At 43.2% G+C, this 19,851-nt stretch overlaps 1 protein-coding gene across 1 annotated transcript in view; it reads right to left on the reverse strand.

Moving 5' to 3' along the window:
- Nucleotides 1–11,933: 11,933 nt before the first annotated feature.
- Nucleotides 11,934–19,851, reverse strand: part of LOC125945018 (low-density lipoprotein receptor-related protein 1B-like) — a 32,896-nt gene continuing 24,978 nt past the window's right edge. The window contains exons 8-10 of the mRNA XM_049666560.1: nucleotides 17,478–17,583; nucleotides 13,251–13,311; nucleotides 11,934–12,029 (exon numbers count right to left, since the gene is read on the reverse strand). Coding sequence (XP_049522517.1) covers nucleotides 13,254–13,311; nucleotides 17,478–17,583 — 164 coding nt within the window. The 3' untranslated portion in view covers nucleotides 11,934–12,029; nucleotides 13,251–13,253. The remainder of the gene's footprint in view (nucleotides 12,030–13,250; nucleotides 13,312–17,477; nucleotides 17,584–19,851) is intronic.

Here is a 19,851-nt window from a genome sequence, read left to right on the forward strand (position 1 = left end):
TATGTTGTGACTGCTGAAGTCAAATTTATGATTGATGTGCCTGCCTGTTTTTGTTGTGCACTTACTGCTGTGGTGTCTTAAGCATTGTAGCCATGTGACAACTGAAGTATTGCAACAATGTGTAAGCTAGCTTGCACCTACTATTGCTACAGTATTCCAACAGATACCTATCACCATATTTGTGCATTTTCTGAGAACAAGCTGTGTCGGCTATGTGCAATTTGTAGTATCCTTATGAGTTTGCCGGTCAGTTCACGTAATTTTTGATGACATAATTTACAGAGAGGGAAGGGAAACAGTACAACATGAATGCTGTTAAAAAGGGACTTTTTATTTTGGTGGAAGGATTCAAAATAACAATAAAACTGGATGTGTGCTTATATCTTGCGCAAGTCCTATCAGAGGCAAGGCAGAAATGGTAATACAAAGGCGTAAAATCACGATAAACAGTATTTGCATTAAAAAAGGTGGATAAGCACAGACTAATTTTGTTCGCTTGTCATCAAGAAAGGTTGCTTTTTCATGCATTGATAACGGGGCTGGCTTACACGTATCATTTATGTGGCATGGCTCACTGATTTCTCTTGGCACTCTTTCCCCGTTTGTGAAAACAGATGAACAATTTTAATCCGACCTGAAGCCCTATCATGACAATGCACGGCCATGTTGAGCGAGCATACTGGCCTTTCGAGTGAAATGTGATGATTTATTTGGCACGTATTTAGATAACAGCCAGTCTGTCCTGTATACATTTGACCACCTGTGAAAGGAATACAGCACACTGCCACGCACACTAGACAAATTTGGTGGTATCCTTAACCAAGCAAACCTCGCTTGCCTGCTCCCCTTTCTCAATTCACTTGTGGACTGTTGTGCATAGCAGCCCACAGGTGAAGTGAGAAAGGCACCCAGGCAAGCGAGGCTTGCTTAGTTAGAGATACCACCAAATTTGTCTTGTGTCCGTCAGTGCTAGTGTGGTCTATTCCTTTGATCATCTGTATATTTGGTCGAATGTACATGGGGCAGACTGGCCGGCTGGTGCCTCAACATGCATCCAGGAGAACACGTTAATCATCACATTTCACTCGAAAGGCCAGTATGCTCGCTCGACATGGCCGTGCATTGTGATGATAGGGCTTGAGGCCGGATTAAGATTGTTCATCGGTTTTCACAAACGGGGAAAGAGTGCCAAGAGAAATCAGTGAGGCATACCACACAAACGAGACATGTGAGCCAGCCCCGTTATCAATGCATGAAAAAGCACCCTTTCTTGATGACAAGGGAACGAAATTAGTCTGTGCTTATCCACCTTTTTTAATGCAAATACTGTTTATCGTGATTTTATGCCTTTGTATTACAACTTCCGCCTTCCCTCTGATAGGACTTGCGCAAGATATAAGCACACATCCAGTTTTATTGTTATTTTGAATCCTTCCATCAAAATAAAAAGTCCCTTTTTAACAGCATTCATGTTGTACTGTTTCCCTTCCCTCTCTGTAAATTATGTCATCAAAAGTTACGTGAACTGACCGGCAAACTCATAAGGATACTACAAATTGCACATAGCCAACACAGGTGGTTCTCAGAAAATGCACAAATATGGTGATAGGTATCTGTTGGAATACTGTAGCAATAGTAGGTGCAAGCTAGCTTACACATTGTTGCAATACTTCAGTTGTCACATGGCTACAATGCTAAGACACCACAGCAGTAAGTGCACAACAAAAACAGGCAGGCACATCAATCATAAATTTGACTTCAGCAGTCACAACATACGCTCTTTCATGTAGCTAAAATACTAGCTAATATGTAGAAAGTATATGTGCAAGTATAACTTGGCATAGATACTTGCCTACCCAACTTAACACTATAAGAGTTGCATATGGTGCTTGTTCTAGACACCGGTATTTTTGTCAAAAATACTTTTACAATTACATATAGTACTTTGAATTCATCCACCCAGTAATAGAAGTCTTACCGATAGTATTATAATTTGGACTTGCTGGTTAACATTTTCTACCCGAACAGCGCCAAGTAGAATGAATAATTTTAAAGGCCTGCCCACTGTGCTGATGAAACACAGGATGAAACAGAACACATGGAAAGGAACCCAAAGTATTAGAAATAATTCTTGAGAGCTGTAGAATTAAGCCTTGGCTGGTTGATTATCACTATTAAAATTACACTAGTGTCAATCAGAATGTTCGGTGTGGTCATGTTGAAATCAAATGCATTTGATGAGCAACATTGGGGCGGGGCAATAACCAGCAAATGCCATAAGAGCAAGCAGACATTTAAGCACTATGTGCGAAGTAGTGTGTTTCTTTAATGAGACAGTATCAATACACTGAACTATTTACCAGCTAACTCTGCAGTCTATGCTGTATTGACGTAAAGTGAAAACAATGTAACTGGACAGACTCGCAACTGCTACAATGCCTACTTGCATGCATCGGAATAGCTTGCCATGAATATAAAATAAAATAGCAAGCTTACTAGAAAACACCTCACTGGTGTAGTAGCTACGCACAGTGAATACTGGCCTTCATGTATCCTTTCAATAAGTTCCAAGCTCATCGAATGTACATTTGCCAGTGGCATTTATTCTGGGAACAAGACAAATAATTGTAAATGTTAAACAATGCTAAGCACGCCGTGTGCTTAGACCTGTGACAAATTTGGCCCACTATGAATTCTTACATACGCAGATACTGCACGAGCGTGTAGCATAAACAGATGAAAATCGGAAATAAAAGCTACAGCATGAAAAACAGTTTCAGAACAATAAAACCAAAATAAAAAGTAATGAACACACCGTGTACTTAGCAAAAATGTAATGTTAATCGCAGCCAAGTGATTGTTGAAAGAAACAATGTCATACGAAGTAAGGTGAGCGGCTTTGGTAGCAAAAACATGCAGAACTGTTGTCGACGCCATCGGCGTTTTGCCCGCGTTAGCTCAAAATGCTTGCGGCGTTGGTGACTGTTGCTGGAGCCTCTGATATAAATAGGCACTTGGTGCCGCAGCTAAACGTCGCCTCCCTTCCCTCCCCCTCCCCCACGGCCTCTCACGCGTCTGAAGAAGGCGCGTTTGCTCTACATATATGGTGATTGTAAAGGAGAAAAGAGACGCCTACTTCTGCAGCCCTTAAGCGAGCACGGCGCAGAACGCGCGTTTGTTCTCCGCCGTGCGTTCACTCCCCGTGAAAGACGCGCCCCTCGCGCCCTTTCACTCGCACATACAGCGTTCGGCGCGCGGCGACGATTTCTTCTCCAAATGACGTCATACGGAACCTCACGGCGACGGCGACGCCGACGGCAGAAATCTGCTTTTGAGTGTCCATATAATTGCTATCGCAATAAAAATTCTCATCACAACATGTTGGGTCTAGTTTTCTTATAGAACATGATAATGTGCGCAAAACAGCTATGAACACAAATAAGCAGCAAGTTGCATAAATATTTAGTCAATTTAGTAAGCTGAGTTGAGTAATATGTCGACTAACTTATCGACGAATGATACCGAGATCCTATTTGGAACACGTACACTTCATACATACCTGACTCGACCATCCAGATTACACGTTGCACCACGGCAGCCATAGCCAAGGAGTCCCCTCCGTTATGTGGTCACAGCCTCGCCACTATAAAATAAGTTGTGTTAACTTATAGCAGTAGCCCATTAAAGCAGTCACATGGTGAACACATGCGAGGAGCACCTAAAAATAGTCATGCAAACAATGTTTGCACTAGTGCAGGGTGGCAACAGTGTACATGATAATAGGGCCCCTTCATCTCAGTAAAATTTTCAACACACGCAGGAGCAGCACATCATAAACAAATGTTTCTTTACACAACAATTCATTTCTTTTTTCTTTCATAAGCAACTTTCCTGTCATGTTTAGTTGCGTATAAGTTATGTGAACAAACCTTGTCTTAAAAAGTAAGCTGTACTAGTAGCAAGCTGTGATTTTTTTCTCATAAACTGCTCGTAAACCGAAAACCTCATAAGCAGATTATTTACGACGTCGAAGCATTTATAAGCGAGGAAACGGGATTGCAGTAAGAATCGGTGAAGCACATGGGTCGCTATTATGCAACTTCAGCAGAAAAGCACAGGTGCACATGATGATCATGATTATTTCCGAACGTAATATTTATCATCGGAAGAAGACGCTTATCAAGATTTTCAATTTCGCATTGAGGCAATAAACTCGCATAACTGAATTCTGCCAACCGGCGCTCAGCAAGCATCAGCACAGGTATTACTGTTGTCGTGGGAGTACCATTTCCTACGTTCACGCATTAGGGATGGTCGATTAAATGTTTTAATCGATTAACGATTAATCGTTCGTTGCTTTAGCGTATCATCGATTAATCGATTTCGATGCGGGGTGTTTCGTCGATTAATCGATTAATCGACTTTTTTTTCGGGCGCTTTAAAAAGGCTGAAACACAGTTATCTATTCACGTAAGTACCTATTTTAACGCTTGAAAGGTGAAACCAGGATAAGACATACAAGCGTATAAATTTTGATAAAGAGTAATGTTTAATTTGTTAGAGGTCAACTATAATTGCCACTAGTGACTAGTGAAGGAATAAGCAATATACAGAGTGTTCATATTGACACGTGTACTTGTTTATCTTTCCCCGGTGACCGCTTTTCACCGGCTAACAAATTTTAAGGTGGTGGTCCGGCGCCACCAGCCCCCCGTTTCGAGTACTTTTGGAGCAACCGTGGTGGCTCTTCTACTTAGGTTATAAAGTTGTCGTATATGCCTTAAAAAGCCTAATTCTTGTAGATTGCAACTATTCATATTATAAAGAAATTGAATAATGTGATTTAGAAATAAATGTTCAAGATCAAGCATGATATACATGGTTTTTGCGAAATGTGTCTCAGTTCTGACCATATTTAGAAGAAACTACCGCATTTACTGCATTGCGGCTTGCTCTGTTGCTTTAGGACATAATTATTTCCTAGACGCAGCAAAATAATGTTGAATTTTTACTTTAAATAATTTGCTTTTGAAGATTGCCAAATATCGCAACTTCTGTTGTAAACAGCCCGGCCACTACATGCTCTAGAAAGCTAAATTTTGGACAATTAGAGTTCAAGGAATTTCCATGTAGGACGCTAAATTTCATTCATGTACCTTCATTAGTTTTACACCGCACCTTCGTAGCTTTAGTACCTTCCCGCAAAAATGGGCAAAAGTAGAACCAGAATTCTAAATATTGCTTAATTTCGGTCGCATTATTAGGAAAGCCAAGAAAGGTACATAAATGAAATTTTGCATCCCAATTGGAAATTACTTGATCTCTAATTTGTCCAGAATTTAACTTCCTTGAGCGTGTAGTTGCCGGGCTGTTTACAACAGAAGTTGCGATATTTTGGAAAACTTCAAAAGCAAATTATCCAGAAAGTAAAAATTTAACATTGTTTTGCTGCGTCTAGGAAATAAATATGTCCTAAAGCTAGAGAGCAAGCCGCAATGCAGTAGATGCGGTAATTTCTTCTAAATATGGTCACAACTGAGACACAGTTCGCAAAAACCATGCATCTCATGCTTGTTCTTGAACATTTATTTCTAAATCACATTAATCAATTTCTTAATATTATCTATAGTTAGAATATACAAAAGTTAAGCTTTTTTATGGTATATACCACAACTTTATATCCTAAGTAGAAGAGCCACCGCGGTTGCTCCAAAGGTACTCAAAACGGGGGCCTGGTGCTGCCGGACCGCCACCTTAAACGTTATCGCTCGGCGCAGGAAGCGCCTGCATGTATCGGAATTTTCTCGAACGTTATCGATGCTTCTATGCGTTGTCAGTTGTCACCGACGCTTACGTAATCTGATTGTATGAGCGACGCCAATTGTCTAGTACCTTCTGGAAGACACGCGGGTACCAGAGATTAGTCTGGAACCTTCGATGACTCATGTATAAAAGCCGACGCGCTTCGCCGCTGATCAGATTTCGACGATCGCCGATTGTGTTCGCCGCTATCGTTGTGCTTCGAGCGAAACCTGCTTTTGTGGGCACAGGCTCGCCCAATAAAAAGTCCGTTTCGTCATTCACAGTTTTGCGACTGTTTTCTTCATCGTAACTACTACGTGACAACTACTACGGAATTTTTAAAAATCGCCTGTGGCAGGTAGCATAATTCTTATCGTTGAGCGGTGGACATTAGTAGCACGAGCAATCGAAAGACATATTCAACCAATTAACAAAAATTGACTAATGAACTTCTTGGTTAGTTACTTTATGACACATATCGCAATTTACGAATTGTAGCCGGTGAGTTTGCAAGACGCATCTACTTGAAATGAATTTCCAGGATGACACCAGTTTCGAGATACTATTTCTCAAAGTGTGGGACGAAATACATGGACGTTACAGTTACTTTTGTGCTTCAATGCATTTTGGTAAAAAATTAAGTGGAACAACAGTGCATTTTTACGGCGAGTATGATGGCGCATATCTCCAAACTGGTGTCATTCTGGGAATTCATTGCAAGTGGATACGCCTGACAAGATCACCGGCTACAATTCGCAAATTGCTATATGTGTCGTAAAGTAATTAACTAAGAAGTTAATCAGTGATTTTTTGTTAATTAGTTGAATATGTGTTTCGATTTCTCGTGCGAATTTGCGCCTCATCGAATAACCCAGCTCAATGATAAAATTATGCTACCTGCCACAGGCGATTTCTAAAAATTCCGTAAAACTTAAAAATGAACACCCTGTATGTTAAAGATGGCGCTTACTGAGGAGTGTGGGCATGGAGGAATGAATAATTAGAAGAGAACATATCGCAGCACGACTGACATCAAGAAGTAATGGCGCAACACGTGATCGCCACATCAGAGCGCGCGGTAGGTTTAATGCTGCCGGGTGCAGGGCAGCAGCGCAGCTGAACGGGTGTGCACTGATTTGAAACTGCTGCGAACCAAACATTATCGGCCAATACGTTGTCACTCAGGGTCACGTGTTGACTCTACTGCGAAGTAAAAAGCGAAGGAAATCGCTTGACGGTGAGTTCGCTTGCCAAGACTAGCTGCCTCACGTAATGCTCTCGCCTAGTTTATTTCCTCCTCTACGGGGGCGGCCTCTCTCCGGGCCCCAGGCAGCCTGTGTGACGTGCGCGTAAAGCGGGGAAGCGCTTGGCCAGCTTGGCATGACTGGGGAAAACAGTCGACAGTCGCTCTCGGTCTTCCCAGCCGCGCGGTCGTTGTTCGTACTCCGCATTCTACAGTATGATTTCAAAATTTTCACGCCAGTTTAGTCACTGTCTGGAAAACGATTAATCGAACTGCTTTAATCGATTAAACCGATTAAATTAAAGGTACACATCGATGACGATTAATCGTTTTGCGGCGTACTTTTAGTCGATTAATCGATTAATCGTTCATCGATATTACCATCCCTATCACGCATTCTGTGCACACATGGGGAGCACGCACAATACGCGTGTAGTTAGCAAGCACGATTACTTACCTTTCAAACGGTACGACGCGGTCTAAAAGCGCTCTCCAAGTTGCCGGTGCTGCATCGACGATGTTAGTCCCAGCCAGCGCCTCCTCTATTTTTCTAAAAATAAAGGAGGCGCTGTCGCAGCATACATGCCGCTGCGTAGTGGACGAGCTCAGGCACGCTAATAATTCGCATGCTTTCTTTGCGCCATGCACCCAACTTTCCGCAACCATGACACAAAGGCAACGCACTACCCGGCACGAAAATCGTTGGTCCACATTTGCCTTGCGCGCCACGCATAAGGCGAGTTTGCAGCAAGACACAAGCTATCTTCTCGCACTATTATTGAAGCTAACTACGTCACATTTCATTACCGCAAACACAAAAACACACGATCAAACGCTCGCACATCCAACAAGCAAGTTGTAGACGGAGGAATGACAACGGCGCCACATGCACACTAGTGAGGCTGTGGTGGCCTCCGTGATACATGATTAACTAGCCGTGTTGCGCCCAACTATGTTGCGAGACAAAACAGTTAATTCTGTAATGTATTTTTGAGGTCTTTAAACGTGCATTCAATGCACTGTACGAGCGTTTTTACTTTCTGCCCAAAAGCAGCCGTCACGTCCTCGAGCCCAGCGGTAGGGTGGCTAGCGTCGCAACGCCGTAGCCACGGGACTACGTTAAAACCCTGTAATTAACCCGTTCAAAATTCTGCATCTTTATATTAAAAGGTCTGTGTGCATTGCCTGCACCTGTAATACTACCTAATACGTTTAGCTTTGTCTTACCAGAAATTGTTTAACTTCGCAGAAAACTGATTTGCATTCCGGCACAATTGGGGGGTCGCATTTCGTGACTATATAAGAGCGTACGCAGGTACACAAAGCATGTAAAAAAAAAGTCACAGTTTCGCCCTAAGGGCGAAGCAATGAATGCGATAGCAACACAGCAATGTCATACGAAGTAAGGTGAGCGGCTTTGGTAGCAACAACACGCAGAACTGTTGTCGACGCCATCGGCGTTTTGCCCGCGTTAGCTCAAAATGCGTGCGGCGTTGGTGACTGTTGCTGGAGCCTCTGATATAAATAGGCACTTGGTGCCGCAGCTAAACGTCGCCTCCCTTCCCCTCCCCCTCCCCCACGGCCTCTCGCGCGTCCGAAGAAGGCGCGTTTGCTCTACATATATGGTGATTGTAAAGGAGAAAAGAGACGCCTACTTCTGCAGCCCTTAAGCGAGCACGGCGCAGAACGCGCGTTTGTTCTCCGCCGTGCGTTCACTCCCCGTGAAAGACGCGCCCCTCGCGCCCTTTCACTCGCACATACAGCGTTCGGCGCGCGGCGACGATTTCATCTCCAAATGACGTCATACGGAACCTCACGGCGACGGCGACGCCGACGGCGACGGCGACGCCGACGGCAGAAATCTGCTTTTGAGTGTCCATATAATTGCTATCGCAATAAAAAAAGGTGAACCGTGTCGTTATATGCGAATGTGTGCGAGTTGGTTCTGTCAGTGCTCTATGAATTGTGTTGTGTCAAGGAATCTGTTTGATTACGTGTGTGTAAAATGTCTATGTATGCTTGTTAATGTAACCATGTGTATTATATGAACCGGACAGTGTGACTATGTGCGTGTGTTGTTGATTGTCACGTGCTCTATGAATTGAATGCGTATGTGTACATTTGAATATGGTGAATGACCAGTGTGTAAGCTCTATTATAACATTAAGTGTTATTAATTAATTAAGTGTCTATTATAATGTCTGAGAATTAATAGAATGTTATATAAGAAATGTGTGTCATAATATTATAATAATACGTTCACACATGTTTTGCGTGTGGGAAAAATCTTTTTGTACATACAATTTTTTTTAATCTTTTATTGCATGTAGCCTCCGAGACCATTGCTCAGTGCGTGCGAATCTCGAAGCCTTGTATTGGCGCCCCTAGTAGCTTCAATCCTAGTTGTTAAGCCTATAGTCGTGTTGCTGGCTTCACTTGCCTGGAGTCGGCCATGTTGGTTTTGGAAAGGGAGTAACAGTTGCTCCCAGCCATGAGGGAGGAAAGTTCCTCCATTTAAAGACGAACATAGGGGACATCGCCGTTCCTCCTTTAAAGGAGCAAGGGTCACTCCTTTTTTTTTTAACACGAAAGTGTTTTATGCCGGGGTCCACCAAGACTTCACTGACGTATTTCCGTCACGGAAATACGTCATAGAACATAATACAAAGAAAGAAACCAGAAGAAAAATTTCCACAAACATGCAAAATTTGGGAATCGAACCCACGACCTCTCGGTCCGCGACGATAGATCGCCGAGCGTTTAACCCATTGCGCCACAAACGCCTTTGCAGAGAGCTACACAGACGCGCCTTATATATCTAACACTCCTCCGTGTACCCGCGCTCTTGTTCGGGGCGGTGCCGCCGCCTACGAGCAGAAAAGAGAAGTACTGCATTATGACACTAACGCGCACCGACAGTGAACGCTTCGGTGGTCTCACCACTACGACGCCTCGATGCCAGCATTCGAAGGGACGCTGGCATCAAGAAGCACTACCAACGCCACCTAGGTGGCGTTGGTAGTGGCGTTCACCGTACTCAGCACAGCGCAGCGTGGCCTCCGCAATTAGCTCTGAAAATGTTTCTGAAGTTGATCGCGGAGGCTGCAATTACGACGCGCTGTACGCGCTGATTTGACTCGGTGACGATTCAGTTACGTGCTTTGTCTTGCGCGTTGTATTAGTGTGTCAGTTACGTGCTTCGTCTTTCGCGTTGTGCTAGCGTGTGCAGCGTAGTGCAGCTTCCATATGCACGACGGTTGCTCATGGTCATCGACGTTGGTAGTCGTGATGGAGGAGACGTGCCACCAGGCGTCAGCGTGGGTGCATCAACGCCTAAGGGCGCTTTAGCCACAAAACACCAATAGACATTATATATCAATGTGCAATAAACATTACACTACTTCTGTGAAGACACGTTTCACTTTCGTGTTCTATACCGATTCCTATATAAGAGGGATCAACCACATTTTTTTTTTAGAGTGTATGGCTTGAAAGTCTTGATAGAGTGAATGCGCATGAGTGTTATAGGTAAAGAAATTAAACGAAAATTGCTCAATCTTTCATAAAAAATGTACGCGTATATTATTTTTCGAGCTCAGTAGGAGTCAAACTTTCCAGAATTAAACTCAGCCGGGCTTGCTCACAGTTTTGCCCGAGTCTGACGGAGTTTGCCGGTATATGACGGGAACTCACTTTTACAGCTCCGCTGTCTTTAATTCGTCACTTGTCAGATTGGCGTTCATTGGGGAAGAAGTTTCCAGTTACCTTTAAATACTCACATGAAGATAGTACCGATTCCATCTCTATACAAATTATGTGCCGTGTCGGCCGCACATGCCTCACTTGTAGCAGCATTGCGTTAGCCAGTAGCATTTCTTCACCATTCAACAATACTTTTTCTTGGCGTCAATAAGGCATACTAATACAGCTGCTGATGTTACCTCAAATTGCTCTCTATGACGCGTAGAGTACCGGCAGTCCAAGATGGTTATATAGGTGTACACAGGTCATGGGCAGCTAGGGCGTGTATCGTTAATTAGAGAAGTCTTGTATTGGCTTAGGGTCACAGGCGCCCTCGAATGAGGAAGTGTGCAGGTAAATGGCTCCCGAGTATTGTTTAACGATTCATTATCTGGGAAATCCTCGTCCTTTTCCTTAGCAGTACTATAATATTGCTAATATGTGTTACTGTTCTTGCGCTGCGAAAAGGATACAATAGTGGAAATTTTGTTTTGTATCCAATGCCCACCTACTTGCCTCCACCTTTTTCCCTTATTCTGTGTGGACTCGCTTTTGCATGAATTGGCAAAAATGAAAGCAGGAATTTATGGGAATCCTCATGTTTAGCGTTTAAGTCGATATCCTGGATATGCGAGCTCAAGTGGGCTTCAAGATATGAAAGATATCGATTTGAAAGCAGGGCATCAGGCTCATCAACAAAACGAGAGCTGGCCGCACCCGCACTCGTATCAAATTTTAACAATCCAAAAAATATAGATATGTCCCTGTTCCCACTACACGTTCTCTATATAAAACTTACAAAACATTACAGAGATTTGAACAATACTAAAATTAGCGAGAGATTTTTAGAGCAGCTTGTGTGAAAAGGAAGAGTCCTTTCTTGGGTCTTTCTGTGTGAGTGTTTGCCTTACGTGAGGGTGATTTCTCGTGCTTTAAAGCATTCACCAAGATGGATTACCAACTAGCTCACTCACAAATTCTAGCGACCGGTTAATATTCAAACATGTTCTATATACGTGACTTCAAAGGTTACTGTTGCAGTACTTGATTGTACGCTGCATGCACTGGCGTACTTTAGCAGTGGATATTATCTTTATTTCTTTAATTATAGCAGGCAAACCTATTATAAGTATAATAAATGCAGGATACGGCATCAAAAGCGGGGTATTTTATTCGATAGTAGAAGACGATGGCCAGCCCCTCCTGATTGGGCATAGGTTCAAGGATGTTGCAGTGAATGTCCCTAAAATGAAAACAAGACCAGTTATACAAGACTGGGTTTGGAGGACATCACTTTATAAAATTCAACAAGTATATCAGGAACGAGCGCGTCTATAGGCAGTTAAAGGTTAACACTATACTTAAAAGCCTTTGAGGCTTTTCCTAAGATACCCGTACCCTCACAGATGGCGCAGCACTAGCAGAACGTTCAGTGATAGTGATAACGTTGCAGTCACTTAATGCGTGTAAACGCAAACAGCCCATAATGACATGCTTGCGAAACAGACAGCTCACAGCGCAAGCCCTATACGACAGTTATATTATACGTTACTTTAAAAACAATTGCAGGACGCTTAAGCTTCGCCTTTAAGAGTGGAACGCGAAAGCTTTATCGGTCGGGGTTGTTCGGGATGATTTTCGCAGCCGGTGACGCCGACGTTGGATTTTTTGCGACAAGCAGCCCTTAACTCTATCGCGTTAAAAAGAGGCAACGAACAATGTGAGCTTCCTGATGAAATAACTTGCTTGCCAGAGTGCTGCGTTAACCAGCAGCCGACTCTCAAGAGCGCAGACAACAGACTGCCACTACCGTTGAAGGCAAACTTAACAGGGTGGCTGATTTGACAATTTGCCGCTGATATGGATCCTGAGTACGTTATAGTCTGCCTTCGGCGCTGATCATTTACAGAGTTGACGTCGTAATAAACCCTTATAGGCATAGATATCTCTTCTATGGACATGAAAATTAGCTCTAATTGCACCGATAGATGAATATATTCCCAGAGCTGTAGCACCTGAAAGAATCGAAAGGACTGTCGATGAGGTGATGCTTATTCCAAAGATCGAGAATCTAAGAAAATCAGGCGCGTCCTATTTACACATATGCTCTTTGAAGTGCATTTGGCGCCGAATATATAAACTGTCAATAAACGGTAAATCACTATAGGTATCCGAAATTCTAGTAATAAATTCATAACTGAACCAAGGTGCAGTTAATACTTAATTTAAAGCAATGATCAGAGAGAAAGAACATGCTGGCGTAGTCTAACTGAAATGTTACCTATAGTAAACACATAAGTTTATAGAGTTTTTCACTGTCTATTATAACAGGGAACATGATAGTCACTACAACGTGCAGGTTGATGGTCGTATTAAAATTCAGTAAACAGCAACTTCATCTTGAACAAACGGAGCATTTATGTAATATCATAAGGAAAGAAAAAACAAAGCCCGCGGTACTCACGTTTTAATCGGGAAAGGAAGAAAAAGATGGGTTGTCCATTGATATAAGAGGGTTTCTGAAACTAAAAACAAGCAGCGTTATTGGTGCATTGAGCTTTAGCCAGAAAGGCAGAAATTAAACCTCAAAAACTGAATTTACATTCCTCGAATGTGTGTTTATTTCTTCGGCTTCTATTATCTATCCGCTAATATTATGACGCCCGCTACGATTCTAAATTATCAAAAGGGGTATAAAACCGAAATTATTGAGTTGATATTACGGTTCTCTGGCAAAACTTTCTGCCAATTGTTCTTAAAATGACAGCCTTCCATTGAGGCATCCTGTGCGCCCTACATACCTCTGGGAAAATGACACTGGGGCCAATACACAACCTTTTCTCTGCAGCGAACATAATTTTATTTTCGTGTGTAAGTGTACAATTTTGGCTAAAGCTAATGCCTTTGTGCTAGACTTGTAGTGCATACCGCTCAGTTTATTTGTGTTTAGCCGGAGCATGGAAGATAACATTAACAGCCACTTGCTCCCCTATATGTGTTCGAATGATGAAAAATTATTTTCAGAATAATTTACGATTGTATGATCACAACGACAAGCCATCACGAGGGACTACGTCAAAATAAGACGAAAGATGAAAAGTGCATGCACTTCGAATCTAGGGGCCACTGCAAGTAACCTGCAAAAGGTGTGAGGTGGCAAGGAAAGTGCTAAAAACTGTCCACGAGAACCTTTGAGCTCAGAGAGCATAACATGAAACAGATGCATTTAAGCTTGAGCGACGCATGTAACACCATGGCGATGAGTCCGAAGGAAGTTTTGTACCCGTTGCACTCAATTAATATTTTGCCTGCGTATTAGGAAACATATAAAATACAAATATATAAAATTTTAGCAGTGTCTATCTCTTCGCAATGCCACAAAATAGAACTGTAGATTGTCCTGTGAAAATACATATTAGTTGAATAAAAGCAGTAATTTCTTAAGGGAGCAGTAAAGAAAAACTAGTTATGATTTTACCAATGTAATGTAAAACTTACTGATGCGAATCATTGCCCAAAGCGTTGCGCCCCAAGGCTTATACACAAAACGCATTCGGTTCTCTTGAGATGTTCGGAAGCACAAACACGCACAAGTGAGCAGGATCAAGCACAAGTGATCATAATACTATCCAAGGAGAGGAGCAGTCATTCGAAGCAAAACGTTGACAGCCATGAAAATCTCTGTGATTGTTACCCAAGAGCTTTCATGTTCAATGTGACACTCCCACTTCTTAGTACAAAGTTCGCGCTAAAAATAAGAAGGGCGCTTAAAAAGTAAGACTTGATTACTATTTAAGTAAGGCCTGAAACACTTGGAAGAATGATGGTGTTTACGTGAATTGTGGCACAGATTAGTGCATAGGCTAACTTTCCACAGCCTAACCATTCTTCTAAAATTTCTCGTGCCACAGCACTCAATATTATATACCGTTATGTTGACAACTTGCCGCCAATGAATGAATGAAGGCTGTTGTTACTAGAAAAATGCTGGCTCAATGTCTTAGAAGAAATCATGTGAATAAAGCTAGCATGACGTTTACTGAAAAAAAAACGAGTAATCCCCATAACTCCCATTTCCAATAACGTCACATGGCCTGTGGAATAAATAAAACGGGCATTTATATGGGATCTCATTTGTCTCCTATAGGATTGTCGGATATGAAATTTATGGGGCGGATAGACTTTTTCAATAAGTTCGCCACTCCCTCAACCGCTGCTTCGCTGAGAAAGCGTTGCGTTAACAGTAAAATGCATTCATGCAGGGTTTGTCTTCCACGGCTTGATTTAAACGATTGACGCTGCCGATAGCAATTGTCTTCTGCTGCATGCACTTTACATGCTTCACTGGATTGTTGGGCAGTTCCTAGTCATCGTCATTGTGTTTCTAGGAATTCTTATGGTACAATATAGTTCTATGAATTTTTTAGGCTTATAGTCAATAAGTTGTTGGATTCTACAAGGTGTCCAAACGTCGGAGCTTCGAATGACAGTCGGGCACACAGGGCAGTCACAGGTGCTGGCCGGCAAGCTAACAGACCATGGACTTAGTAGAACTTAGGTCCGTATTCTGTAAAAAATGTCGCAGTTTCGCCCGAAAGGCGAAGCATCAATTGCGATAGCAAATTAGTAGAGAGCTATTCGGAGTAGGGATAGTAGGTTTATGGGTTGCATAAACTTGGGCATATTCGCTTACTAACTGAAGTAACAAGCGTGGTGTCAGCGCGCCCAAGCAAACATGAATAGATCACACTGAATGACCGCAGACAACGACTGTCAAAATGCTGGCAGCAAGCGCAGCCACCGCAGCGGGCGAAGGTTCGTGTGGTCTATCGTTTCAACGGAAACTGTACGGCGAATGCACAGCGCATACAAAGGTCAGAGCAGTGTGGCGATAAGAGACGGAGTGGGCGACCGCCACAGCCGGGGAAAGTACAAAAGCAGTTGTTGGCAGAGTAGAAGCTGCGCCCCCGCCTCCCTCCCACGCTGCCTTTCAGCTTTCTTGATTTCGCGTGGGAGATTGAGTGGCCAGTTCCCCTTGCGCCCGGTTGCAAGATACGCATTTCGCGCCACAGCACAGCGGCGCCCCGCCTCCCATACCCCCACGGCCTTTCGCGGGACGCTCGGGTTTGCTTTCCGCCGTGCGTTTCCTCTTCGTGATAGCGCGCGTCCCCCGCACGCTTTCACTCGCGCATACGGCGCGCGGCGACGCTTTTAACGCCCTTGGACTTTATACGGAACCTCACGGCGACGGTGACGACGACGGCAGAAATCCGGTTGAAGTGTCCATATAATTATCATCGCAATAAAAAGTAAAATGTTCGTGCCCATTACAGCTCTGCGTAAAAGCAGCTGATAGACAATTGATATGTTTAACATATAATTAGACATATGACTTATATGTCTATGTCTAATAATATATGTCTATATATGTCTGTGTTATTAGACATATGACATATATGACAGGACCTCGTCAAGCTGTTTAAGCTTTTAGTCCCGTACTCCTCCTATCCAAAGGAAATAAAAGGTGATTGATTGATTGATTGATTGATTACCGTAGGCGGTTGTTCAGCAGCAAAAAGAACTAACGAAAAAATCCTTGTCAAATCGGCCCCTATTTACTTAGAAAACTTTTACCGCCAATACAGTAGAAATCATTGACGCTGACAGCGCAGTCGGCGATTACCAGATTTATTGAAACTGTGTGATTCTTCCCAGTCATTAGACATGTGGCGTCGTAAGTCCAAGAGCCGTCGATGGCCTTAGAATTCCAATGACAATGTTCCACAGCATTCGCGACTTGAGTGTACAGTTGGATTACACGGGGCTTGCCTCACTAGCTACAGTGCTCGTGGTGTAATATATGTGGCATACCCTAACATGGTTCACACGTTTTTGGCTCAAAATAAAGCGATAGCCGTGATAACACGGTAAAATGCATCACTGGTGCCTGGCAAACCGTGACACATGCGTGAGAATATTCCAATTGCGGTAAGTTATGTAAAATAGCGGAAGTTCAATTTGGTCTCATGGTATTTATTGACACAGCATAATATACAGACAGCTATGAAATTGGCTATGGTCAACACGTCTTGGATTCTGAACTGAGGGATATTCAGACACTGAATGGTATTAGTGGCTATCTCTGAATATAATTGCTGGTGCACATTCAATTTGAAAGCACCAGCCAAGCTGTTACTTCGCAACAGGCCTTTATCACATGAAAAAATCTGGAACAGACAGGCCACCCTGAAGTCTGACAGAGCCTTTACCAAAATTGTTGCTCGCTTTTACTCTTGCTGTACGATTTCTCTGTCCCTGATAATTTTTCTGCGATAGGTTTGGCTGCATCGCCGAAATTAGCTTCACAAGACACCTTCTGGAATTCGCATTACAACAACTATCAGATGACAACTTCTGATTGTGCTTTGTGAACGGGCGAACATGCTGCAGAAGATTGTATTTGTAGGCTGAATGACCACACGGGCAACAGTGCAAACACGTGGACCTATTTTTCCTCTGAAAATTCTTGATTTACAGGCATGGCTACATTTAACTGCGTACGCATGGCATGCCGGCCATACTTTGGTAAAATGATTCGTTAAACGATTTTAAAACAGTAAGTGTGCAAGACCCTTCTGCCAGTACAGTCATCAGAAGAGAGAGAAATAAATGATAACAAAGCTACACTTACCGAGCTGCACGTCGTCTTCTGAGCATGACAAATACTACAATTGCGGCTATTGAAATAGCCACCAGTGAGACGAGGACGCCTGCAACAATGGGGCCTGTGGTGTGTGCTTCGGTGAGAAAAAGAAACAAAATTTTTGCATCAGTTACTTAATGCTACTACGGCAACTATCACCTTTGCTTATTAAACAATTTCAGGGCACTCTTGAAGCACGGAAAATAGCTAATGCCCATTGCACGCAATAGCTAATCGAGGTGAATAATGTCAAAAGAGAGAAGTAAAAAGAATTACGGCAGAACTCTTCTCCCGATGACTGTCGATGGTTGCGAATGCCACTCGAGCAATGCAGCGACAGACCATACTTCTGAAGTCACGATTATTTAACAGCTGTAGTGGTGAATCTAAGACTTTCGTTACATTGTCGTTTCACCGACAATGTAACGGCAATGTAACGAAAATGGCACGAGAAAAGTCTGATCTCGAAATTACAGTGATGATGATGGAACGACCGTCGGCGACAGCTTCCCGACGACGTTATGACAACGAAACGCATGATGACGAATGTATGACGACGATGCAGTGACGACGATGGCATGTCATTGGCATGAAGACGATGCGATGTTGACGAGTGCAGGATGACAATGGCGTGACGACGACTGTATCAGAAAAGCTGTACGCCGACAATGGCATGACGTGAGTCGGATAGCGAAGCGACGATGATGGCATGATGGCACGGTGATAACGACTGTCTAACGACGACGACGTGTTGACGATGGCATGACGAGAATTCGATGACAAAGCTATAATGATAACAATGTAACGAGGAAGGCTGCATCACGATCCCCGAACACTACTTAGTGACCCAAGCCACTAGACAACTTGGACCACTGGGTCGGAGTAAAAGGCGTAACGACGGCAGCATGACGAGAGTCAGACAACGAAGCTGGACTGACGACAATTGAACAACCGCGATTACATCACTATATGGCGTTGTGACAACGAATGCATGAAGACTGTGCCGGATGACCACTGGAATGACGGATTGTCGGATGACCACTGGAATGACGGCAACGCAACGACCACGACGGTATCACCACCATGACCCCCTAACTAGATGACCAAGTATTAGGCAGCTTGGTCTACTGTGTCGGTGTAGAAGACGCGATGACGACGGCATGAACAGTGCTAGATCACCAAGCTGTAATGCCGACAATGGAACGACCACCGCGGCATGACGACCAGGATCACATACCTAGTGGCCAAAGCAGGAAGACAACTTGGGTCACTAGGTCAGCGTAAGAGGCTACATAGATAGATAGATAGATAGATAGATAGATAGATAGATAGATAGATAGATAGATAGATAGATAGATAGATAGATAGATAGGCAGACTCAAATTTTCTGAAGTAGGCAAAAATTATTTCGCATTAAAAACAGCGTCCGCACGTAACCGGAAAAGTTCATTGATGTGTTCTGCATATGAGCACTTGAGATGCATACTTTTACGAAGCACACATGGGTCGTGCGTCCACTGTATAAGGGTATGTAATGGTTACTTTAGAAGAATACATTAAAACAATATCACGATGGAAAATTTGTTCTCATTGGTAGTTTAAGTGCTTAGGCTAGAGTTGATTCTCGTTGCTAAAGCCATCAGTACAAATCGATGCATCATGTGCGATCTTGGTGTCTTGAAACTGATGCTATAATGGAGTTCGAGAAATGGCGCATCCAGGGGTCCTTGCGCAGCCAAAGCACAAGGGCCTTTTGCGCTTTGGCTGCGATCTTCTTTTGCAATCTTTTGTATACCTTTTGGGTTTCATTTGTACGCCAGGTGGTTTGCGTCCACTAGCTGCATGCGCGAACTGTAAAACTGCCTAATATCAGACAATTTGTTAATGTATGCAGCCCTTGCAGTACTATGTGTGAAAGAGTAGCAGCCGAGTAGGACGTACACGAATGGTGCTATCTGATAATGTTTCAACAAAGACAGTTCGATGATATCAATTTTCCAGCGATTATTTGACGACAGAACACAAAATAGGGGAACAATACACCATATTTATATTGCAGATTTTATAAATGTTAAAGAAATGAAGAACTTCTTTGTTCCACTTAGTCACGTGGTTACATATTCTAATTGCTAAAATGGATCCTGGTCGGGGACCGCGGCTCTTCACTGATGTTTCGCCTGGGCTTCGGAAGCCCTCATGATAGAATTGGCACGTCGACGACGAGCCCTTTCCCGAGCGCGTTCATTCTTAATGGATTTCCATAAATTGCTTCAAAACTAAATCTGTTCGTTACGTTAGACAACGAATGGCTCATACCATCTTAAGCAATGGCTCATACCTCCATAAAGGTGGACTCTCCATT

This window comes from Dermacentor silvarum, chromosome 4 (assembly GCF_013339745.2).
Source record: "Dermacentor silvarum isolate Dsil-2018 chromosome 4, BIME_Dsil_1.4, whole genome shotgun sequence".
Taxonomy (NCBI): domain Eukaryota; kingdom Metazoa; phylum Arthropoda; class Arachnida; order Ixodida; family Ixodidae; genus Dermacentor; species Dermacentor silvarum.